Source organism: Artemia franciscana, chromosome 16 (genome assembly GCF_032884065.1).
Source record: "Artemia franciscana chromosome 16, ASM3288406v1, whole genome shotgun sequence".
In the NCBI taxonomy this organism is placed as follows: Eukaryota; Metazoa; Arthropoda; class Branchiopoda; order Anostraca; family Artemiidae; genus Artemia; species Artemia franciscana.
Window position 1 is genome coordinate 30,928,099 of NC_088878.1, and position 27,325 is coordinate 30,955,423.

A 27,325-nucleotide genomic window follows, 5' to 3' on the forward strand; every position below is an offset into this window, starting at 1 on the left:
TTGTGTAATTAGTACTGACAGCTTATTGCAGTGCCAAGCCATTTAGGACCACCGACGAAGTCTCTATTTATACCTTCTATCACCCCCAATAGAGGGCGCTCTGCTGTTTTCTTAGCCCCAGTTTGGTTGCCCCCCCAAAAAAGTTGTAGCGCATTCTCCTTCGTCCGAAGAACCTTGCCTAACCATTCAAACCTTTTTTGTTTGTTTTGGAATTCAGCCAGATTATTTGTTTTGTTTTTATATATAGTTGGTCCAGGGTACCTAGATATCCTGGCTAGTAAGAAAATAGATAAGATTCAGAAACAGGAGCAGAAATTTAATATTTCGGAACTCGGAAATGTTTCTGTTCAACTGAAACAAATTTAATGAAATGAAATTGAAATTTAATGGAATGAAATGAAATGAAATTTAAGAACTCGGAAATGTTTCTGTTCAACTGATGCACTATTGTTACTAATGTTTTCCAGTGCTCCGGTTATTTTATGTAACAATCCTTCTGGCTAATCGTAACTTAATTTTAATCCTTTTCTGCATTTTACCAGCATTATTCTGATAAAAATTGTCAAGTTCCTAAGAAAATATGGAAAAACTAAACAAAATCCAACATTTTGAATTATAGGAATACTATATGGATTCAAGTTCCCTCTGTCTACTGCTTCCGTCCCATTTCTTCTAAAATGGCAGGAATAATGCATTGTACACCAGGTAGATGTTTCTTCAATGTTTGTTGTAGGGCTGGTGAGCAGACACAATAATAAAATACATTTGTATGTTCAGTAGGGGTTGAAGAGGGGTTTAAAGCAAGTGCCATTAAAATTTGCTAGCGTTCACAAGAAGATTAAGGTTTAACGAAACAAGTAAAAGATCATGTTTTTAATAGAAAGATCTGTTAGACAAATCAGTCAACTATATAAATATTTTGCATAATTAAAATCCACTAATTTCTATTCAGAACTTGTATGCAAACGTCGTAGTTTTTCAATAAATGAGCTTACAATTGTTCTGGAATTGTTTAGAAACTGTGTGAAATTTAAATTAGAAACTTTAGAACTGTGTCCGTTAGAACACAATAAACACTTTTCAATAAATGAGCTTACAATAGTTCTGGAATTGTTTAGAAACTGTGTGAAATTTAAATTAGAAACTTTAGAACTGTGTCCGTTAGAACACAATAAACACTTTTCAATAAATGAGCTTACAATAGTTCTGGAATTGTTTAGAAACTGTGTGAAATTTAAATTAGAAACTTTAGAACTGTGTCCGTTAGAACACAATAAACACTTTTCAATAAATGAGCTTACAATAGTTCTGGAATTGTTTAGAAACTGTGTGAAATTTAAATTAGAAACTTTAGAACTGTGTCCGTTAGAACACAATAAACACTTTTCAATAAATGAGCTTACAATTGTTCTGGAATTGTTTAGAAACTGTGTGAAATTTAAATCAGAAACTTTAGAACTGTGTCCGTTAGAACACAATAAACACTTTTCAATAAATGAGCTTACAATAGTTCTGGAATTGTTGCTTTAGAACTGTATCCGTTAGAAATATTTTCAAGGGGAACAGTTAGAATATTTAATAATTTAATAATTTGATGTCAGATAATGCAGGGAGGCGGGTAAATTTGAATAAAGTTTTTGTTGTCATTCCCTGTTTGACAACAAGGCTATCAAAATTATTTGCGATCATCGGTATAGATGATGATCTGAATCAAAACAAAAGATTTTTTTCCACTGACAAACCACACTCCTTAAACAATCTTTGAGAATTATCTGTGGAATAAACACATATATAAAACCGATTTGTATAGCTGAATTGTTGAATTGGCAACTTCGGAATAGCAAAATTTATGCACACGACCAGTCATAAGCCCGCATTCCAAATCCACCATTTTTTTTTTTTTTTCAATTGCTGCTGTCTAGCTTAAAAACTAAATTATGGACTCAGTATCCAGCAGTGTGGCCACTCCTAATGATTTATAACTATTTCTAGTGATTATATATATATATATATATATATATATATATATATATATATATATATATATATATATTTTAATGACAAAACCACTAAAATCTTGTGATTTTTGTCACCGGCTGGCAACCCTAGTAGCCAAATTGTCAGTGGAAACTATTTTCATAATCTGGATTGTAAGTTAAAAGACGAATTTATAATCCATATTATGATTTCAGAATTGGGTTTAAGAGTTGAAAAGTTAAGTCATTTGGATCGTTTACTTTTCCTTCGCGATGAATTTTATTTCCCCATAGATCGAACACTTATGAGCTGATAATTCTTTTCAACCCCATGAAAAAGATATATATAATATATAGATAAAGATATAGATAATATAAAGATATAGATATAGATAAAGATATTTATGGATAAATCCTTAGGTTTGACCAGACTTTAGAGGTGGGATAATTATAGACTTAAAGCTTAAAGTTGGTTGTCTCATTTTAAGATGGCGTTTTGGTGGGGAAGCAATACAAGCTTAAAATCTTTCAAAATTTGGTTGATTCATCCTTTGTGAATAGTCTACTTTTAAATTCTTTGAAAACAGACATATAGGCTCATGAAGGCCTACATGACCTTTACGAGAGAAAATGGGGCTAGAGACCTGTAATAGCTTTTTAAGGGGAGGGGGAGTTGAAGGTTAGAAAAGCTTCTTTTTCCTTAAACTACTACTTCTGCCAACTGACCGCAGCAACAAGCCACCTGAGGCCAACATGGCTACGCACGTTCCTCCTTCATACCTGTCTATTCAAAGCTACTCTCTTTCCCCCCTCTCAAGAACTTCGAATTACTTTCATATCTTCCGTTATGACATCCTCCCACCCCATTTGGGGACGACCTGCTTTTTATTTGGTCCTATATGGTTGGCCGAAAAGGGTGATCTTTCCCAAATCTGTCATCCTTCATCTGCAGAATGTCTCCTATGTATGTCAAATTTCTTCTCACATTAGCCCTCGAAAGTGGAATGCAATTTTTTTTCATACAGCTAATTTTTTATATGACTGTTTGAACTGTTTGAATAAAATTGTAATGGTTGTGTGACTTCTCTTTTATATAGGTTCGTAAATTATTTTTTCTGTGTTAGATCTTTATGTTCCATACTTTTAATCTTTTCTTTTAAAGATAACCAATGCAGCTACAAAATTTGCACTATCAAAAAACATAAAGAGTATGAAATCACTAGAAAGACCTTCTTTTTATGCAGCAAGAATCACCTCTTCTAAATTCCTAGGGAAGGCATTTCTCTGACCTTTTAATCTTCTTTGCTTTCCATGAATGCCCATGGAAATGCCATGTTTAGATTTGGTAGAGTGCGGTTAATTATTTGTTTTTCTTTTTTTTTACTATTGAGCCAAAATCACGGTAATACTGTGTCATATTTCTATTTTTCAGAAACTGTACAAATAACTATTCAATTCTGGAAATAGATAATTGGTTTTGATCGGTCTGTCTAGCTTACAATTAAGATTTAAGCCTAAGAAAACACAAGAGTTTCTGTATGATCGTATAACAATTTATATCATGATTTACAGAATAATAACATGCCATGATAGTTATTACATAAAATTATTCTCAATAACAACTTCATATAAAACTAATTCATTATATAAAATGATAACACACCCAATCGCTGTAAAATAGTACTTTGTCATTTTTGCTTAATTGGTTAATTTAAGTTAATTTAAGTTAGTTAATTAAGTTAATTAAGTTAATTGGTTAATTTGCTTAATTAAGTTTTCAGGATTTTTAAAGATCCCATTGTACTATAGATATTCCATTATATATATATATATATATATATATATATATATATATATATATATATATATATATATATATATATATATATATATATATATATATATATATATATATACTTATGTATTCGTAATATAATATATACTATAAATTTTCTACGTAGCATTTATCCTATAAATATTCCGTAGATTTGCCAGGTTTATCTTCTGAGCTGTTAGTATTCACGTCAGGCTCACTTGTAACGTTTCCATAATGAGCATACCAGTTCTGTATCTGCGGATACTTGTCGGCTTTATACTTAGGCACTTTCGAATTAGGCACAACATCAGATCCTGAGTCTTCTGAGCTAGCCAACGGGGGGTCACTCATTCGAATAATTGGTTTCTCTGGTACGCCCTTGGGCACTCTTCTAACACCGGGACGGACTATCATTGCTGGTTCTACAGACTGATGTTCATAGAGTTTATGATCAATACTTGGTACACGTGGAGGAGGTATTGGCTTCCGTCTATCTTTTTTCACTGTTGCATACAGTGGTTCGGGAGCCCCCTTATATATATCAACATAACCATGAATAGGGCAGGGAGGGTCTACTGTCACCGAGTCTATTGGCAAGACATGTTCATGTCTTTGTAGATCACAAAAAAGTGGTGTTCCAGTGGGAACAGAGCTTGCAGATGTCTCTATGTTAGGTAGTGGCTCAAAGGTGCTCAGTCTGTTGAACTTTTTTGAGTGAGGTGAACGTAACGAGGAAACAATATTTTGATTACTATGCATATTATGATCTGGTTCTATAATAGCTTTGGAGTTTTCAACTTGAGGTATAATAACATATTCTTGTCCACTGTCATTTTTTATTTGTGGCAAATCTGGTAACACTTTTGGAAGAATAAGCTTACGTGATTCAACAACTGAATCTAGTTCTTCACCGACAGCAACATCACACTTAATAGCTGAACTGTTACGCTTCACTCGTCGAATTGTTAAAACTTTATCTGCATCTTCACTGTTTTTGTCACTAATGGCATCAACAGATCTGGTAGCAATCCAGTCCCTTACTTTTGAATGGGCATCGAGTGTACTAGTACTAATACCTCTTGGAGAGCGTTGGTTAGACTTGTCTGTGCCAATGCCCTCTCTAACAGGTCTAAGAAATATGTTTCTGTTTAGTAATCGCTCGCGTAATTTTGCTTTATCCTGCTGATAAAATATTCCAATACAAGCACATATATTTAATATAAGTAAAGAAGACCCAATGACAGCAATAATTATGACTGTTTGGCTAACTGAAACAGTACTTTCAGTCGCTAATTCAGAGTGTTGATTTGTAACTGTAGAATCTTCTGGAGTTTCTTCAGTCATATCTGGCACATTTTCGGAAGAAATGTCGCTATTAATAGGTCGGTTAAGGATTTTTTCCTCTTCTGGAAGCAAAACCTCTTCATTTTCAGCTCTAGGAAAGAACATCGGAAAATCTTGCTGAGGACTATGCAGTAGTTCTGGAATCAGTTTAGACCAGAGGCCTACTTTTTCAGCTTTGTAATGATCACGCACTTGAGGTCGTAAGTCTGAAAAAAAGTAAATTTAACTTAAAAAACAGGAATATACACTGTGAATTTTATATATTTAGAATACACTACTTTTTGATTCACTATAAACTCATAGTAGAGTAGAAATAACCTCCTCTTACTGCGGTAGCAGGGAATACTTATGTTTTTTTTTAACTGTTTTTCCTCCACATTTAAATATATATATATTTTAAAAATATATATATATATATAAATATATATATATATATATATATATATATATATATATATATATATATATATATATATATATATATATATATATATATATATATATATATATATATATATATATATATATATATATATATATACATATATATATATATATATATATATATATATATATATATATATATATATATATATATATATATATATATATATATATATATATATACAAAGAAGAAAAAGAGAAGAAAGAGACTCACAACTTCCCAGAATCTAATAACGCAATAATTTAAAGAAATATTTGCGCAAGCTGTCTTTATTGTTGTTATTATTTAATTTTTGACTCACTCTTAAATACTAAAAACAGGGAATAACAAAAGAGGGAAAAAAATAAACAAATGGAAAAATAACTCATGACTGAAAAAACTAATAAGGTAGTGGTGCGGAGAAATATGGATGCCAGCAGTATTTGGAAGCTTTCTGTGTCGTACTTCCAATTTTATTTTAACATAAGCAACAAGAGATTTGTAAATAAGAACCTGATTTTTCGTCCAAGGGGAAAGAAAAAACAATAATTTACAAAACCTTAAATAATTAGTCCAAAATCTTTTTAAATGTTTTTTCTTAAGAAGGGGAAAAATTCCATAAGCAAAAAGAATTAAATGGTCCCAAAAAGTTGAATAGGGCTTGGCCAACACAAGCTTATTATATTTACCTCTATTGGTATCAATCTTAACATATCCTAATTGGATTTTCTTATTATAATTGGAGACTGTGCACTGACGTAAGCTTGGAAGAGTATTAATAAGGGGAATACTAATCCGTAGAAGAGAATCTACGAGAGGCATAGTAAAGCCACAACAACAAAGAAGAGTACTAGAATTTTTGTTAAAAGAAAGAAATTCACACTTATCAACATTAAGAGAAAGTCTTATATCTGAAACAGAAGTAGCAGCAGGGTAAACTTTGTTAGATAGACTAGTTTTGTACGACTTATAAAAAGTAGGTCATCAGCATAGGTAAGGTATGAAACATCAGAAAAACCAGAGAGATAGATAGCCGACATCTTTGTCAGAACTCCTGAAGTACATAATTTGAATAGGGTCAGAGATAAAACTCCACCTCGACTTAAACTCTTTTCATTTTAATAATAGTAGCTGGCGCCGATTTCAACCGAAGAAAAGAATTAAAGTACCAGTAACGCAGAAGCATCACAATCGATAGATAAACACCACAAACGTAAAAAGCAGAAAAAAGCTGACTATGACAAACAACATCGAAAGCTTTATTTAGATCTAAAGCATAAATATAGATACTTTTTCCCTTAGAAGAGTTTTCAAGGAGCAAAGAAGATAACACTCAATGCGCATGCTGACAACCTACTCCGGGTCAAAATCCAAACTGGTTGTCTCCCTCAAGCGTTTTATTAGTCACAAAAGGTAGTAGTACATATTCAAGAACTTTACTAAGAGTGTAAGAGACAGCAATAGTTCGGCAAGAAGAGCAATTTAAAGGAGATTTTCCTCTCTTTAAAATTTTTTAAAATTTAAAATATTGTTTTTCTACGATAGTCCTTGCAGCGCAGTTCCCAAGTATTCTACCTCTGATAAAAAATCATGCTTCAGTCTGTCCTGCACTGAATCTAAGGAACTAATGTTACGCTCTCCTATTTCACAATTGACTTGGGTGTTTTCAATTATATGGTTTAATATGGTACTAAGATAAGGACCTTGTTATTTATGAGCTCTACAATGATATTGATTAACTCTATCTGCAAGAACATCTTCTTATAGACTTTAGCATTAACCTTTTACGTCGTAGCTTTCATCCTGATGTGTTTTTTTACAACTGCCAGAACCACCTGAGGTGACCCGTCCGGTGGGCTAGCTTGTGTTTTTAAGTGCAATCCGAATTTGGCTCCTCCTGTGAATTTGTGCTGGGATGAGTTTTTGTTGGCTGATCTAATGGGCACTACAGTTTTCAAAAATTCTTATTGAACGTTCTACGGTCTAAGGTCATTGACCTTTGGATGACCGTTCTGCCAGATTGATCACTAGTTATGTCAAAGCATGTAACACGTTGAAGTTTTTAGTGGACAACGTACTATCTATTTCTCTAGATTATATGATCATTGGTAACCTTATGGCGGATGTAAATCTTTCGTCAGTGAAAAAACAATTTGTTGTTGGATTGCCTTCCATCTTATCGTATCATACCCGGATCTCATCCATTTCCTTACGTTCGCCATTCAGGCAGTAAAAGCAATGTTGATCATACTATTTGGTCACCTGGTATTACTTCATAAATAGTGTCTGTACATGATGGAGAACGAGATTTAGACCATCTGACAATTCCGTTGACTCTTACGCTTAATATAAACCCTGCAAGTATTTGTGAAATACCCTGGTCTTCAAAATGGTTTGAAAAAAACTAATTGGAAGAATGATGATTTTTCTCTCTATGTTTATGCACTAACAAACCTGCTGTCTGCTACATTAGTTCCCAATCATCTGCTCCAGTGCACTGTACCAGAGAATTACAAAAAGGACTTATGTTGCTATCAGAATCAAATAATCAAATATCTAAGAAATGCCGAGGCAGTAGCTGTGTTGTTTCAACTTGTCAGACGTGGTACCCAAAAACCTATTTTGTCTTTCGATCCTATTTTAAGAACTTTGAAAAATAAAGCAAAGTTTTTTTTTAATATGGAACTAGTATGATAGACCACATTGTGAAATTTTATCTGACCTTAAGTGTAACATACAAAATATCTCAAGTCAATGGTTTATCGTGGTATGGGTCTTTCTGTGTTAAAGAGAGAATGGCGAAAAGTTATTAATCTTAAATTGATTAGAAGTGCTATGCCAAGTAGCGATTCTCTTCCACCTTCTGCTTGGTATGACCATTACTTGCTTTTTTTCTAATTTTAATTACCCTGTGCATTCTTTGTATACTTATTCCCTTTCTGCTATCTTTAGAGTCCCCCCCCTCTATCTGAACGCCTTTGTATTCCCATTTCTCTTTCGTCCGTAGTTGAAGCTAATGTTGTTAATTATCTATATATATATATGTATATATATATATATATATATATATATATATATATATATATATATATATCTATATATATAAAAATAAGTTGTCTGTCTGTGGATGGATGGATGGATGTGTCAGGTGACGTCACCTGAAAAAACTGGATTAGGTGACGTCAAAACTGAAAAAACTAAAAAAAGGCAAAAACTACAAAAAAAACTAAAAACTAATAAAAAAATAAAAAAGCTAAAAAACTAAAAAAACTATAAAGGTAAAAACCAATAAAAAACTAAAAAAAAACTGAAAAAACTAAAAAAAGGCAAAAACTACAAAAAAAAACTAAAAACTAATAAAAAAAGTAAAAAAGCTAAAAAACTAAAAAAACTAAAAAAACTAAAAAAAGGTAAAAAACTAAAAAAAATAAAAAATAAAAAAAAACTAAAAAAAAGGAAAAAACTGAAAAATAAGCTAAAATAAAGGTAAAAACCAATAAAAAACTAAAAAAAAAAGGAAAAAACTAATAAATGACGACACTCAAAGAGAAAGCGACCAGGACAAAAGGAATGTTCGATTAGCAATCAACAAAGCACCGGGACACAGGGAGTATAAATGACGACCAAGACATAAGTAAAAAAAAAAAAACTATCTATATATATAAAAATAAGTTGTCTGTGGATCTGTGGATCGTGGATCAGGTGACGTCACCTGAAAAAACTGGATCAGGTGACGTCAAAACTGAAAAAACTAAAAAAAGGCAAAAACTACAAAAAAAACTAAAAACTAATAAAAAAAATAAAAAAGCTAAAAAACTAAAAAAACTAAAAAAAGGCAAAAACTACAAAAAAAACTAAAAACTAATAAAAACGCTAAAAAACTAAAAAAACTAAAAAAAAAGGCAAAAACTACAAAAAACTAAAAACTAATAAAAAAAATAAAAAAGCTAAAAAACTAAAAAAACTAAAAAAACTAAAAAAAGGTAAAAAACTAAAAAAACTAAAAACTAAAAAAAAACTAAAAAAGGTAAAAACTAAAAGAACTAAAAAAGAAAAAAATAAATGACGACACTCAAAGAGAAAGCGACCAGGACAAAAGGAATGTTCGATTAGCAATCAACAAAGCACCGGGACACAGGGAGTATAAATGACGACCAGGACACAAGTAAAAAAAAAAATTAACAAAACTAAAAAGAAGGTAAAAACTACAAAAAAACTAAAAAGAAAAAAAAACTAAAAACTAATAAAAAAACTAAAAAATCTAAAAATCTAAATAAACTAAAAAAGAAAAAAAAAGGAAAAAAATAAAGGAGAAAAACAAAACTAAAAAACGAATGTATATACAGACCGGTACACCGGGATACAAATGACGACCGGGACACAGGGAATATAAATAACGACCGGGACACAGGGACACAACTACAACGGGGACACCGGGGGAAACAGGGGGATATAAATGACGACCGGGACAAAAAAACTAAAAAGAAATAAAAACTAAAAACTAATAAAAAAAACTAAAAAATCTAAAAATCTAAATAAGCTAAAAAAGAAAAAAAAAGGAAAAAAATAAAGGAGAAAAACAAAACTAAAAAACGAATGTATATACAGACCGGGACACCGGGATACAAATGATGACCGGGACCCGGGACACAGGGAATATAAATGACGACCGGGACACAGGGACACAACTACAACGGGGACACCGGGGGAAACAGGGGGATGTAAATGACGACCGGGACACCGGGACAGGGAATGGTCGATTAGCAATCACCATCAACAAAGCTCAAGGGCAATCATTAGAATCATGAGGTATAGATCTGAATACAGATTGTTTTCCCATGGACCATTATATGTTGCATGTTCAAGAGTCGGTAAACCTGACAATCTATTTATATGCAAAGACAATGGGACAGCAAAGAATGTTGTATATTCGCAAGTTTTACGTAGTTAAAACCATATATATATATATATATCTATATTCACAGGTGGGACATAGGGACACAACTACAATGGCGCGTAACTATTATGGCGCGTAACGACTTACGCGCGCGGGGGGGCTTGGGGGGGGCGCGAAGCGCCCCCACCAACTAGGTGTTGGGGTGGCGCGAAGCGCCACCCCAACAGCTAGTATATATATATATATTTGTGTTACTGTGTGTATGCCATTTTACTCGCTGATAGTCTATTTTTCCCTCTGCCTCTACTTGTATTATTTATTGCTAATAGCTATTTTAGTGATACCATCATTCAGAGTTTTCTAAAGCTTTCCCAAATTTCCCCAAAAGAAAATTTGGTTTTCCAAAATCACTCTCATTATTAGTGTTTGTAACCAACAAAAAATAGTACCAAATATGGATCATTAACTTTTCTTAACGTCAATTTTAAGAATATTTTAGAGAATCAAAATTGTATTTATGGTTAATCGATAAAAATCTGGGAGAATTTGGGGACTGGTAATAAAACTGGAGTTGGACTCTTTTCTTTTTCTTCCAAGAAGAGGAAATTCTTTCTAAGAGCCTAGTTTTATGTCTAGTCACATACATATGAATAGGAATAACAGAATTATCGGCAAGTAAAGCTGAATCAGGTGTAGAAATTGTAATAGTAAACGCTGAAACGGTAAATGAATAGTTATTACACTGAATGAAACACTGCAAAGTTTTTTGTTTTTTTTATTTAGTGCTATTTTAGTGTTATTTTTTTTTATTATTCAGTCATAGTTATACACTAATATCCAAGGGACCAGATATATACATTAATTCATATTTCATTTTGAAACAGTAAAGATTAAAGCTTGTTTGTTTTGAATTTTCTCAGAATCATATTAATTCTTCTTGAATAGGTTTTATCTCAGAGACATAAACTGGGCTTAACCGTTGCCAAATGCAACAAAGTGTTCAGAAGAATCAAGGCACAAATGTAATTATAAAAACAATTCAGCTATAATTCAAATTTATAGTTCAGCGAATCTAGATCTATTGGTTTCCTGTCAAATAAGGGATTTGGCTATGGGGCTAATAAAAGCTTTTGTGTTTTCCCAACACTAGAATCCTTTCTGACTTGGCAACACCGTGCAAGAAAACAGAAGTTTAATGAAATTCTCAATAGCCAACTCACATGAAATTTTATTAATAGTATTTAAAATGTTAAATTTATTTTTAAAAAGTATTTGAATGATTAAAATCTTTTATAAAGTGTTTGAATGTTTAAGTCCAAAAGTACTTTTAAACGGCAAGCTAAAGTTCTATAAAAAATTAGATATAAATAAGGTTTTTCAAATTAAAGTAAAGCGCGACAATAAAACTTAAAACGAAGTGACATTATCTCGTATATGAGGTAGTTTGCACTCTCCACTCTTTACGCTAAATTCTAAAGTGCTTTAGAAACACTTCCTAGTCAAATTCCAATTCTTAGTACTTGTGCTTGAGCAGTAGTTTTTAGAGAGCCGGGACGAAAAGTCAAACTTTAGCATAAAGAGCGATGAGTTAAGAGGGGTGCAGCCTCCTTCTCATTTGCTAAATAATTTCTGTTCATTTAAATTTTCAATGTCGTTTTCGTACTTTCATTTGAAATAAAAATAGTTCTTATTATAGAATATCTGTTCGTTTCTATTAGCAACTAAATAAAAAGAAGTTTTTTTTAACGGAAAGTAAGGAGCGGCATTAAAACTTAAAACGAACAGAAATTACTTCGTATACAAAGGGGCTGCTTCCTCATCAACGCCCTGCTCTTTACGCTAAAGTTTGACTCTTTCTCTTAACTCTACTTTTTAAAACAGTAAGAAACTTTAGCGTAAAGCGCGGGGCGTTGAGGAGCCAAAGCCCCTTTCATATACGGAGTAATTTCTGTTCGTTTTAAGTTTTAATGCTGCTCCTTACTTTCATTTAAAAAAACTTTTTTTTATTTAATTTCTGGACGTTTTTGAATTAATACATGTTTTGATCTTGGCTCTCCGCGCATAAATAATAAAAACAAAATTTGCTTATTAATTAATTGCAATTAATCGGAGGATTTTGAGAAAAAAGGAGCTAGGGAGGAGGCCTAGTTCCCCTCCAATTTTTGGATTACTTAAAAAGGCAACAAGAACTTTCGATTTTTTAAAAACGTTTTCATTGGTAAAAATTATACGTAACTTACGAATTAACTTACGTAACGAACTTCTATATTTGTATGTTTTTATTGCGTTTATGAGGGGGTTCAACCCTCGTCGATACCTCACTCTTTACACTGAAGCTTAAATGCCCAATTCCTTAAGAATGACCTCTGAATTACAAAGGCCGTAGAATAAATAGTTGAAATAATTAAAAATACTTTAGCGTAAAGAGTGAGGTATAACGAGAAGGTAAACCCCTCATATGCCTAATAATTTTTGTTCTTTTAAGTTTTAATGCTGCTCCTTACTTTCAGTAGAAAAAACATTTCATATTTATTTTTTCATTGTTTTTTCAAATAATGCTAGAAAATCCTGCGCCCCCTTCATTGAAATTCTCTTCCCCCATCAGAAGCTCCTTCATGGAGATATCCTCCCATGTAACCCCCCCGCCCTCAACTCTCCCCCTTATATAAAAAAAATCCCCCTGAAAACGTTTGTACAATTCCCAGCAACCATTACTATGTGTAAATACAGGTCAAAGTTTGTAGCTTGCAGCCCCTCCCACGGGGACTGCGGGGGAGTAAGTCGTCCCTAAAGACATAGTTATTAGGTTTTTCGACTATGGTGAATAAAATGGCTATCACGGAATTTTGATCCCGTGACATTTGGGAAAAAATGAGCTTGGGAGGGGGCCTAGGTGGCCTCCAATTTTTTTGGTCATTTAAAAAGGGCACTATAAATTTTAATTTCCGTTAGAATGAGCCCTCTCGCAACATTCTAGGACCACTCAGTCGACACGATCACGCCTGGAAAAAAAAACAAACAAAAAAACAAACAAATAAACGCGCATCCATGATCTTTCACAAAAATGTGAAATTCCACATTTTTGTAGATAGACGCTTGAAACTTCTACAATAAGGTTCTCTGATACACTGAATCTGATGGTGTGATATTTCATTAAGATTGTATGACTTTTAGGGGTTGTTTCCCCCTATTTTCTAAAATGAGGCAAATTTTCTCAGGCTCGTAACTTTTGATGGGTATAACTGATCTTGATGAGATTTACATATTTACAATCAGCATTAAAATGCGATTCTTTTGATGTAACTATTGGTATCAAAATTCCATTTTAGAGTTTCGGTTGCTATTGAGCCGGGTCGATCCTTACTATAGTTCGTTATCACGAACTGTTTGATCCCTGGGTTATTTGAGGAGGGCTTCCGCCCCGTAAAACACGATCCAGATTTAGTTTTGGGAAAACAGTAATTTGATTTCTGCTGTCAAAATCTGTTAAGCAATACTTCGAGAAAAAGAGCTCATTTAGTGTATTTGCCTTTCGAAATTAAGTATAATTATCCGAAATAGACAATCATCCGCAATACAAAGGGAACTTTTGCCCCCTCAGGCCTCATACTAAAGACTTCGTCGTGTATTCACGTTAATTTAAAAAAGAAAATCACATTGAGAACTTTATTGAAAACTATCATTAGTTGACATTTAGACAATTAAAACTGTTTAATAAAATATATGGTTTTCATGGCCGGTAAAAGAATATAGCGGGCATATTTATAAATTGTATATCGATTTCATCAATTCGATTTGTACAATTCCCTGTAACCATTACTATGTGTAAACACAGGTCAAAGTTTGTAACTTGCATCCCCTCCCACGGGGATGCAAGTGGGGGATCTCAGTCCACGGGGATGCCACCTAGGATCTCAGTCCTGTTTTGTTGCGTCAGTTTTGTGCTTTCAGTAAGGTGATAGTGTTTCAGAATTCTACAAATACAATAAAATATCGCAAGACAGTCTATTTGAAACAGTATTTAAGATATATGTTGCATTATCTACGAAACAGTAATTTTTTTCGTAGAGACTTCAAAAACAGCTCATTCGATTGGAAATTGAAAGGGCTTGTGCCCTTTTTAATAGTCAAGAGTGATTGGAGGGCAACGTACCCCCTCGACAACCACCACTCCTCTAAGCACTTCCAATAAAAATTTTGAGATCGCCATTCTGTTCAACGTAATTGAAAGCTCCGGAAATTTTTGTCTTTGAGAATGACAACCCCAGAGCCCTCGGGACAAGGGTCGTAAGTTATGCCCTGAGAGCATATACGGTATATATAGAAAGGCTGATCATATAAATTTTGGAGGAGGCTAATTGGATTGGTAATCAGGAGTCCTAGTGTATTGTTTACGACTCAGAGTGATCAGAAGGTGGATACCACCCCCACACCTCGTATTTTCTGGAAATGCATCTGATATAAATTTTGAAACGGCCATTAGTTGTCGTAAAAACTTCCAAAACAGCTCTTTCGACCGGAAATTGAAAGAGCCAGTGCCTTTTTTAATAGTCTAAAGTGATTGGAGGGTAGCGACCCACCCCTTCCCACGTCCACCATTTACCCAAACACAACCAATAAATATTTTGAGATAGCCATTTTGTTCAACTTAATTGTAGGTCCAGGAATTATGTCTTTGAGGATGACAACCCCCCCCCACAGCCTTCAGGGCAAGGGTTGTAAGTTATGCCTTGAAGGCATATACGGTATATATGGAAAGGATGATCACTTAAATTTAAGAGGGGGCTCACTGGATTGATAATCATAGTTTCCAGTGACCTTTTTAAGATTTGAAGTGATCAGAGGGTGGATATCCCCTACCGCGACCTCGTATTTTCCTGAAGTGCTTGTGATAAAAATATTGAGGTGGTTATTTGTTGTCATAAAAACTTTGAAAGCAGCTCATTCGAGAAATTGAAATAGCTAGTGCCCTTTTTAATAGCCGAAAGTGATTGGAGGGCAACAAGCCCTCCTCCCTCGCCCACCCTTTCCCCAAATATATCTAATAAAAAGTTTGAAATAACCATTTGAAATAACCATTATGTTCAACGTAATTGAAAGGTCCGGAAATTATGCCTTTGAGGAAGAACCCCCTCACGCACAGCCCTCAGGGCAAGAGTTTTAAGCTTTGCCCTGGGGACATTAAAATACATTTAGAAAGAATGATTGAATAACCTAAGGATGTGGCTGATTAGATTAGTAATCAGATGTTCTTGTACGCAAATTAGTATTCAGAGTGATTGGAGGGTGGATACACTACCCCACACCTCGGGTTTTCCAGAAATGAATGTAATAAAAATTTTATTACGGCCATTTTTGTCTTAGAAGCTTAAAAAATAGCTCACTCGATCGGGAATTGAAAGGAACAATGCCGTTTTTAATAGTCAAAAGTGATTGGAGGGCAACTTCCCCCTCCCTCTAACGCCCCCCATTTCTCCCAAAATATTCATTCAAAATTTTGAGTTAGTCATTTGGTTTAACGCAATTAAAAGGTCAAGAAGCTATGTCTTTGAGGATGAAATCCCCCCCACAGCCTTCAGCGAGAGCTTTAAGTTATCCCCTGGGGGCATAAAAGCTACAAATAGCGAGAGCGATCGTATAAAATTCTGAAGGGACTCAATGGATTGATATTTAGAAGTTTGAGTGTCCTTTTTAAGATTCAGAGTGATCGGAGGGTTGATATCCCCCACACCTTGGGTTTTCCCGAAATGCATCTGACAGAAATTTTAGGATGGCCATTTGTTGTCGTAGAAACTTCAAAAAAAGCTCTTACAATTGGAAAGTTTGAGTGTCCTTTTTAAGATTCAGAGTGATCGGAGGGTTGATATCAACCACACCTTGGGTTTTCCCGAAATGCATCTGACAGAAATTTTAGGATGGCCATTTGTTGTCGTAGAAACTTCAAAAAAAGCTCTTACAATTGGAAATTGAAAGGGCCAGTACTCTTTTTAATGCTCGAAAGTGATTGGAGGGCAACTAACCCCCATCCCACGCCCACCATTTCCCCAAACACATCCAATCAAAATTTTGAGATAGCCATTTTCTTCCTCCTAATTGAAAGGTCTGGAAATTATTTCTTTGAGTTTGTGAGTTATGCCTTGGGGGGCATATATATCCCATTGTAAGATTCAGAGTGATAGACAAGAAAAACTCAAAACATGCAAAAATTAACATGGGTAGGGCTAATAGCTCACATGCCTTCTCAAGACAAGAACACAGTTTGCGCTTTACTGAAAACAAAGTACGTTTGAAATATTGCAATTATTCAGACTTTCATGAATAATAATTATTAAAACCTTAAGGAACAAAAGTCAGTATAAGTCAGTTAAACTGACAAAACATGGTTATGAGTTTGTTGTTTGTTTGTTTTTTTCCAGTAAAGTGCAAATTATGTTTTGGTCTTGAGACCAAACACAATTTGTTATCAGCCTAACTCATGTTAATTTTTGCTCGTTTTCAGTTTGGCTCCGGATGTGGCTGATTAGATTAGTAAGCAAATGTTCTTGTACGCATTTTAGTATTCAGAGTGATCGGAGGGTGGATACACTACCCCACACCTCAGTTTTTCCAGAAATGAATGTAATAGAAATTTTGTAACGGCCATTTTTGTTGTTTGTACTCATCTTAATTTTTGCTCATTTTGAGTTTGGCTTGTCTTGTGGAAAATTTTTTATTTTTAAACTGATTACGTTAGAAACTTGAGGATATTACGGTCACAACATCTGGTCTTAATCACTATACTATAACGACCTGTTTTTATATTTTTTGTATTTGTCTTTAAATTTGTGGACATGGAGTTTACTGTGTCGCTTACGTCATACTTTTGAGCCGTTTTTTAAGAATAGGGGGGGGCTCAAAACCTCTTTCTAGGGATTTTAGACCAAAAAATTTCGGTTGGTCCACTAGAATTATGATTTTCTGCCAGTTTGACCTTCTGTGGGTAAAAATTGATGTGCTATGACAAAAAATGGCAGAACCACTTTGCTATGGTTTGTCAAAAGGTAGAGAAGGGTGCTCAAAATGTTTTGTGACATATTTTGGTTGACATATGGTGACATATGTGTGACATATGGTTCTAGACCATAGAAGATCGATTGGTTATCTCAGCATTACCATTTTTTTGTATTTGATGTTTGGTGAGATAAAGCGGCAGAAAAAGCCACTTTTTGGCAGGATCTCTGTGTTAATTGAAAACGTCACTAGATGTTGCAATTCCCTTTCAAATGATCCCTCTCCCATCATTCTATGGCAACTGGTTCAATACAATCCCCCCCCTAAGGAAAAAAGAAGCAGAAGTAGAAACAGAAGAAGAAACACAAAACCACTTTTCATGCAAAAAGGTGATTTTCCTTCTTGCTCAAGGTTGGGGTATGCAATTCTCTTGTCTGGTGTTTTTGGCCAATGTAAATCCAACGGTACACTTTTCTTTTTAAACCAACATTGTTTTTAAGAGGTTTTGGCTCCCTGTTGGAATTCATTAAAATTTGTTTTCACAATAAAATTTTAATGCAGTATTAAGATTGATTGAGATACTATTACCATTCCTGAATTGGCCACAATTGTAAATTTTTTCCTCACTACATAGTTTTGAACAAAAGAAGTTGATGATCGTTACCGACTGAATTTACTTTTACTTCATAAGGAAAAAGAGAAATTCCGCGTTTTGTAGATGTCTTTAGGGCTCTCATATATATTGACTTATTGAATAATTTCCTTCAAAACCCTACCTTTTAGGGAAGACTTTTCTAGTTCTAAAACTGCATAGATTTTCATATGCTAATAGATTTTCACGAGGAACTTTAAAACTAATTAGTGTTAGATTTTGACAATTGGCATGAATCTATGCGTTGTGCTTAGAACTTCGTCTTTAGTTTCGGTTTTCATTGACAAGAGAAGCACTTTGTTACTATTAATGCCTTGTTTAAGTTTGTTATTAAATAAAAAAAACAATTTTTTTTTAACTGAAAGTTAGGAGAGACGTTAAAACTTAAAACGAACAGAAATTACTATGTATATGAAAGGGGCTGCTTCCTCATCAACGCCCCTCTCTTTCCGCTAAAGTTTGACTCTTTCTCTCAACTCTACTTTTTAAAACAGTAAAAAACTTTAGTGGAAACGCTAAAGTTTGACTCTTTCTCTCAACTCTACTTTTTAAAACAGTAATAAACTTTAGCGGAAAGAGCGGGGCGATGATGAGGAAGCAGCCTCTTTCATATACGAAGTAATTTCAGTTCGTTTTAAGTTTGAATGTCACTCCTTACTTTCAGTTAAAAAAACATTGTTTTTTTTTAATTTCTGAATCTTTTTGAATCAATGCATGTTTTGATTTTAGCTCTCCTCAGAGGAATAATTAAAACAAAATTCGCATATTTTTTTTTTGGCTAAACGGCTTTCTCATAGTTTTAATCGAATGATTTTTAGAAAAAAAGCAGCGGGGAGGAAGCCTAGCTGTCCTCCGATTTTTTGGTTACTTAAAAAGGCAACTAGAACTTTTAATTTTTTTACGAATGTTTTTATTAGTAAAAGATATACGTAACTTATAAATTAGCTTACGTAACAAAGTTTTGTATTCTCATGTTTTTATTACATATATGAGGGGTTTCACCCCCTCATTAGTACCTCGCTCTTTACACTAAAGCTTAAATTTTGTCCCAATTCATTAAGAATGACCCCAGAATCACAAAAGCCGTAGAATAAATAGTTGAAATTACTAAAAGTACTTTAGCGTATAAATCGAGGTATTACGAGGAGGTGAGCCCCTCATATGCGTAATAATTTCTGTTTGTTTTAAGTTTTACTGCTGCTCCTTACTTCCAGCTGAAAAACTTTTCTTATTTTTTTTTAATAATGCTAGAAAATCCTGCGCTCCTTTCATGGAAATTTTCTTCCCCCATGAAAAATTCCTCGATGGAAAGCTTCCCCAATATATCCCCTCTCCCCCTCATCTCCACCCCTCCCCCCAAAAAAAAATCCCGGTGAAAACATCTGTACACTTCCCTATAACCATTACTATATGTAAGCTCTGGTCAAAGTGTGTAACTTGTAGCCCCTCCCAAGGGGACTGTGGGGGAGTAAGTCGTCCCCAAAGACATAGTTATAAGGTTTTTTGACTACGCTGAGTAAAATGGCTAACTCAGAATTTTGATCCGTTTACTTTGGGAAAATAATTAGCTTGGGAGGGGGCGTAGGTGCCCTCGAAAATTTTTGGTCACTTAAAAAGGGCACTAGAACTTTTCATTTTCATTAGAATGATCCCTCTCGCAACCTAGGACCACTAGGTCGATACGATCACCCCTCGGAAAAAAAAACAAAAAAAAAACAAATAAACAAACAAATAAACACACATCCGTGATCCGCCTTCTGGCAAAAAATACAAAGTTCCACATTTTCGTGGATAGGAGCTTGAAACTTCTAAAATAGAGTTCTCTGATACGCTGAGCTTGATGGTGTGATTTTCATTAAGATTCTCTGAATTTTAGGGGGTGTTTCCCCCCTATTTCCTAAAATAAGGCAAATTTTCTCAGGCTCGTAACTTTTGATGGGTGAGACTAAACTTGATAAAACTTATATACTTAAAATCAACATTAAAATGCGATACTTCTGATGTAGCTATTGGTATCAAAATTCCATTTTTTAGAGTTTTAGTCACTATTGAGCCGGGTCGCTCCATTACTACAGTTTGTTACCACGAACTGTTTGAGGAAGAACTGACGAGGAAGGGATTTCTAGCGTGATTTTAAAAACAATCTTTTCAAATGAAAGTTTGCGAAGAAAAAGTTTTCACCAGAAACCGTCCGCAGGAAATTTTTTCCTGAGATAAATTTTCCTGGCAGTGAGAGAGAGAGCTAATTTACGCGAGAATAACTTTCCATGGAGGGATTTTTCGAGGGGAGAAGGAATTCTTCATGGAGGGGGAGCTATATTTCCCGGCATTGTTTAAAAACAATCAGAAATTACATAAAAACAAGTTTTTCCAACTGAAAGTAAGGAGCAACATCAAAACTTAAAACGCACAGAAATTATTACATATATGAGGGAGAAGAACCCTCCCTCAATACCTTGCTCTTAACGCTAAAGTTTCACTTTTTGCCCTAAATATTAAGAACGACTCCTGAAACACAAGGGCCGGTTAATTAGAATAATAAGCATTTTTAAATGTTATAAAAAACTTTAGCATAAAGAGCGAGGTATTGAGGAATTGGCATCCTCCTCCGTATATGTAATAATTTCTGTTCGTTTTTAGTTTTGTTGTTGCTTCTTACTTTCAGTTGAAAGAAAAAACTGTTTTTAAAAATTTAATCCTAGTTCTAGACCGGCTTTAAATCTTGATTTCATATTGAAAAAAAAATTATGCAACAGTTATATCAAATACATTCAAAGCCAACGATCAGATTACCTTGGAAAACTTATGAAATTAAAATAAAACCCGATGTTTTAAAACGAAAAGCAAATATCTGAAAATTGGAGAAATATTCGTAATATGAACCAATAATACAACTTAGGCAATCAAAAAAAAAAGAAAATAGAAATTGATATTTAAAAACCTCCCGCAAAAAAACATTTGTTCGGAGAAAAGTAGAGATCTATGTTACGACTTCAGACGAACATAAATAAAGTCTGTAAGAGTTAAAACTTAAGATAACCAGAAATTTCTATTAAAGGTTAAATGAAACCCCAAAAAATCAGAAAAAAATGAATAATCAAATTAAGCATAAAGATAACAGATACTGACATAGAAAAATAATTAAATCCTAGCCCAGTAAAAATTCAGATGAATACTTAGATAAATTAAAATGAATAGAAATTGCTAACAACAGAAGTTTGGCAACCCCCTCTCCTAAACGAAGACTTTTAATGTCTATTTCATCATTTGTGATTTAACGAAAACAAAACAATTTTTTTTGTATTTATAGGATTAAAAAATAGCAAACATAATCTTTAATTTTGTGTTGCTGCGATCTTGAGGAATCGTTATCATTATCTATTAAACCTTATATTTGTTTTCATAGATTTTTTTCTTATTATCTTGATCATTAAAGAACGTCTAATTTTTATTTTTCATTTATTTTTGAAAAAATGAAGAACACTGTTCAAAATACATCAAGTTTTCAATAATATGCAGAGGAAGTAACAGGCTTCCGAAGGTCTGTTTTGGGGGGTAGTAGTAGCAAAACATCGGTTTGTAACAATTTCTGTTTTTAAAACCTGAGGTGCAGTTGGCCCCCTATTACTCCCACAAAATATCACATTGATTTCCCCTGAAGTCTTTACATAGTTAACGATCCCTAATAGATAATCGGACAACTGAGACCAAATAACACCAGCTCTTCTTCAAAATATTATTCATAAACATCAGGTGATTCCCATAATTTAAGAGCCGATGATAATTTAATGCATAATTTAAAGTACCGATGCTTTAAGGGTGATCTCCACCAACAAATAGAATTTTGTTGTTTCTGAAAAAATACCAGTCTTTAAATTTTGATTTGTAAAATTTAGGTTACATTGGGGACAAGTAGTAGAAAAGGGCATTGGTTGGTTGACTTACAATGACTTTCTGCCCTTACAATGAGTTAAAATAGCATTTGATTTCCAATGGAAGGAACCCCTCCTAATTTCATATGACCATGTCGGACCCATCATGCGATACCATTTTTTCTTTTGTGTTGGGTAATCTTAACCCAAAGAATTAAAAATATCAGTTTCAAACTAATCAAAAAAAAGTGTTTTGGCCTTTTCTAGGCGCAGATATTTCGGGGAGGGGCATATATGAAACAATTATTGACCAAGAAGACGATCCCCTAGATTTTGGGGGAATTGCAAACCCAAAACCAAAAAAGTCCCTCTTTTTCCCTTATAAAGCGAATAATCAAAATGATTGACATTTTGTATTATTTACAGTTTTTGTCCCAAGTACTTTCATCTCTTCAGGCATATTTATTGTACCATTCGGCAATTCTGGATCTAATAACTGTCTCTAAAATATGATTGGATATCTTGGGGTCTGCTGAAGAGAGGGAGGGGCGAAAGAAAAAGCACATAAGGGTGCTAGTTGTCATTTAATAATTTTCGAAGATTAAAAAAGGCTCTAGAACTTTTATTATCCATTGAATAATCCCTGCAAAGTTTCTACAACTGCACTAACGCGTGAAGTAGCCAGGTGAAAAAAAAAAACAATACATTGTAGCTACAGTTTTGCGTTAAACAGAATAATTCACTTTTTTCATAGTTTCTTCAAATCCCCCCCTCCTTATCGAAAAATTCTTTCGAAAGTTAATTAATTTTATATAATTGCTTATGCACATTTTACATATGCTTTTATGGCTTTGAGTCTCTTAAGACCTTCCCCCACCTAATGTTGTAAAATCACCGTAAAATAGAAAGTCGGTAAGTAAAATTTGCAAAATAGGTAAAAATAAGGTAAACTCGGTAAATATGGTAAATATGTTGAAACAAGGTAAAATAAGATACTCCCTAAGAAATACAGGGTGAAATTGGTGTTTTAGAGTTGCCTTGTAGCAACTCTAAGTGGTTAGTTGAGTATTTATTTTTAAGTGTAGCTTACAGGTTTTAGTGAATTTTTTTAATAATTCTGATTTTCCTGCACTTAAAAAAGGTAATGTTCCTTCATCTCGAGTTTCATCAGTTTAATTAACTGTCCAGTTTATCCCTTTTGTAATCTTGTGCCTAGGGTATTACTCAGGAATTGGACAGTGCCTGATTTCGGAAATACATTTTGTAAGAAAAAAAGAAAATAAGGAAAAAAAGAGAATGAAATCAAATTTATCAGTGTTTGAGAGTAAAATCGTAATAGTCATTTTTTCTACATTGAAACCAAAGAAATGTTACCCTAACATCCTTGCTTATTTAAATAGCCGTATTCAGCCATATCTCATGTCATAGACATGTTATTTTTCATTTATTTATAAAAATAGCCATTGTATATAAAAAGGGTTGTAACACGTCGATGACTTTCATTAACTAAGCACTTGATCATAACAGTGAAATATTCAGTCACTTTCACAGCAATTAAGACTATCTTCAACTGGATTTGCTTGAAATTTCCCCTCTCCTTTTTTCTTGGCTCATCTCCTTCAGACTTAGATCCTGATTCGGGTGCCCAGGGGTTCATATGTCAATTTCTACCCCCACCCACCAATCCTCTCTCTCTTAGTACTAAAATAGGAGAATTTTTCGCGGATGAGGGGGAAAATCACCAGGGATAAACGCCGGCTCCCGGGGAAATGACGGTATGATTACGAGATGTCTCTGAGATATGACATTTAAAATACAAATGAGTATATTTATTTTGCTTTGGACCTCCACATTGTTGAAAATCCGGATCATGTAGTTGATGAGGCAACTTTAATATTTGAAGCAAATGGCTTCCCACATTCAAAAAATTAAAAAATTAAAAAAATCAAATATTAAGAAAAAAAATCCATAAATAGAGACCTTGCTTTAAATAGATATACTGAAGATGTTCCTATAAACCCAATTTAAATAATTAAAAAACTGAAGGATTCAAAAAACATTTTACTTCAGTTTAAATTCAGATCATCTCAACACACTTTTAATGAAAATTTAAACAGTAGACAAGCTATTTCAATCATTAAGCAGATAATTCTTGCCCAATGTAATTGGTAAATAGTCCTTCATTTATCTTAGCTTGGTTTTTCGGTTTCTGTGGTTCAGTATTACTTCTGCCCAGCTAGAGCTAATTTAAAGGGTTAGCTTTTCTTCTGTTTTTGAGCACTTAAGATGGCTTGGCGGAAATCTTTGACAAAATATCTGGCTATATCATTTTCACTTCCTTTTTTTTCCGCTGGCTGATATCCCCTAATTTTCTCATTTATTTGATTTGTTTTTTGTCAAATGTAAATCCTCCTTTTAGCCCAATCTGTCTTTAACAGTTCACCGAACTAACATGATTTTATTTCAGCTAATATTTCACCATTTTGAAATTACAATCACCTGCACTACAAAACACTTTATTGTTCTGATAATGTCCGATTTTTTAAACCAGGGAATACAGTTGTATATAAAACAAAAATATTATTCATTCTTTTTTTTTGCCAGCCTCTTTGCGCTTTTGTGCGGTGTTACAAAATACGTCAGTAAAATATATAAGATACCGGTAAAATACGAAAAATACCGGAAAAATAGGTACTTAAATTACGTAAAATAGGTAAAATACCCATTTTATGGGGGGTCCGTAAAATTACAGTAAAATACCCAATGTTATTGTGACCAATTTTACCAGTTACAACACTACTCCAGCCCTTCCAAAAAAGGTTCAGGCAGATTTTTATTTATTTTTACAGTGTTTTACATAATTCAATTCCCCCCACCTCACTAAATAAAATCCTGGTAATCCTTTCGCCCTTCATTAAAGGTTACCTTTTGTCACTTCACTTCTTTTGAATCCCTATGGTCAAAATATGTCTGTTTCTTGTCAGAATCTTCCTATGGTTCTACAATTAACAAGTTCTCAAATTACCTATATGCAGATGCCTCCTACTTATCCTATCATAGGTCGGCCAGGTCACATGACTTGGATCAAATTGCTGTCGGTCTCTTGTGGAGAGGCTAATAAACTTTTGCTTTGGTGGGTGATTAGGATTCCTATAAGAGAAGGAAAAACTGTAGACTCGAGACATTTCCTATGGATTTGAGCAATAAACATAAGTTCATAAGAGAAGGAAAAGTAAATTCGAGAGCCAATCTTTCAATTAAGGGAATAATATAATCCTGGAAATAAAACCCAACTAAGTTTAGATAAAAAGAAAGAAAATAGACAATTATTAAGACTTTCTGTTCTAAAACACCAGTCAAACTCCACGAGGCTGTCATAATATCCAAAGCCATTGAATGAGGGGGGCTACCAGGGCAGCTGCTTGGGCACCATCCCTGGATGGTGCCAGAGGTGGTGGGCTGACCACTTTGATAACATTTTTCACTTTGATTCAGCTGTTTTGCTTATATTTCAGTCAGGAAGGGGGTGCTGTAAGTAATTTTTCCCCGGGCACCACCAACCCTTGGAACGGCTCAGGTCATATCGGTAGAAATAAAGACCAGATTCACTAAACTTTAACAACGTGGATTAATGTGACTTTCATAGAGGGTGTCCGAGGTATAAAACATATATGAGGGAGCACTTGATTGCTAATATCAAAGGAGCTGAAGAGGAATATACAAAAAATAAAAGTAAAAAATAGAAAATAAAAAATAATATGTCCTAAATATATAAATCTTGTTTTTCACATAGAAAAACCTTATTCTAAATTTTTCCCCAAATCCCAAGGTTAAATTTGAGTGAAAACATGGTCGACACATCCTCTACCTTTTCTAAAACCGCATTGTTCTTCCCTTAAAACTTTGTCTACAGCATGTCTCAGTCTAAAAAGTATCATATTACTCAGTAATTTGCTACCTACAGAGACCAGACTAATGCCTCGATAATTCCGACATTCACTCTTGTCACCTTTCTTATACAGTGGTTTAATTAAGGTTTTCCTAAAATCATTGGGTACTTCCCCTTTTTCAAAAATCATGTTCATAATCTTCAGTAGCTTATTCCTAACCTCAGAGCCACCATATTTAAGGAACTCATTAATCATACTATCAGCACCTGGGGCCTTATTATTTTTTAATCCTTCTAGTACTGTCGCTAATTCTTCCTAACTAGACAAATCTTCCTTCACATCCAAGGTATCACAAACTTTTTCATTTTCATCTATATCTTTTCCTGCAACTGTATCTCGGTTTAGCACATTCTCAAAATGTTCCACCCATCTTTCTTTAGCTTTTTCCTTATCACTAATTGTGACCCCATTTCTATCTTTAACTGGGACTAGTCCGGATCGGCTACTCCCTTTCAATTTATTAACATGCCAGTATAATATTTTACTATTATGCCGTCTAGCCGCATCTTCCAGATCCTCAGCAATTTTATCCATCGCCTCCATTTCACATCTCCTTAGTTCATATTTTAATGCTTTCTCCACTTTCTTTACATTCCTTTTGTTTTCATACGACCTATCGCTCAGATAATTCTTATACAAACCCCTTCTACTCTCTATTAAACCTAAAGCTTTTTCACTAATATTCCTAGTTGCTGTCTTAGCACTCTTCCCTAGGACACCATCAGCAACTTCACAAATTGTTTTTCTGAAATTATTCCATCCATCTTCCACATTGTCAAATTTTAAACCCTCAAGTTTAGTACTCAACTGTTCCTGGAATTTTTTTCTCAAATTTTCATCCTGAAGTCTACCAACATCATAACTTCCCGGGAGGGAGTTACTCTTCCGAAATTTCAGCTTTAAATTAACCTTAGACACTACTAGATGGTGATCTTTACTTTTAACATCAATAACGGCACTCCTATACACCCTAGTATCTTGTATTGATCCTGCTAGTCTTCTGTTTACAATAACATAATCAATAAGGTTTGCTGTCTTACCATCACGTGAATACCATGTCAACTTATGGGCCATTTTGTGACCAAACACCGTATTGGTTATAACTAGGTTGTTATACCTACAAAATTGCAAAAGCCTATAGCCATTACTGTTTTCTTTTCCTACACCAAAATTACCTAGGCTAGGATACCATCTATCCCTATTTCTACCAACCTGGGCATTAAAATCTCCTAGCAAAAACACCATATTTCTACCTGGTACCCTGTCTATTTGCTCCTGTAACTGTAAGTAAAATTCATCTGAGTCACTAGTATCTCCATCAGTTGGTTCAATGGGGGCATATACTACTATAACTGATACCCTAAACTTTTTAGTCATAAAATGAGCAATTAGTATTCTATTATT

At 33.9% G+C, this 27,325-nt stretch overlaps 1 protein-coding gene across 2 annotated transcripts in view; it reads right to left on the reverse strand.

The window, feature by feature from the left end:
• Window positions 1-3,874: 3,874 nt before the first annotated feature.
• LOC136037336 (neuroligin-4, X-linked-like) overlaps window positions 3,875-27,325 on the reverse strand; it is a 183,501-nt gene continuing 160,050 nt past the window's right edge. The window contains exons 7-8 of one of the 2 annotated variants that reach the window (XM_065720008.1): window positions 24,997-25,121; window positions 3,875-5,342 (exon numbers count right to left, since the gene is read on the reverse strand). In XM_065720008.1, the coding sequence (XP_065576080.1) occupies window positions 3,946-5,342; window positions 24,997-25,121 (1,522 nt within the window). In that variant the 3' untranslated portion in view covers window positions 3,875-3,945. The remainder of the gene's footprint in view (window positions 5,343-24,996; window positions 25,122-27,325) is intronic. The other variant, XM_065720007.1, reaches the window with a different exon arrangement.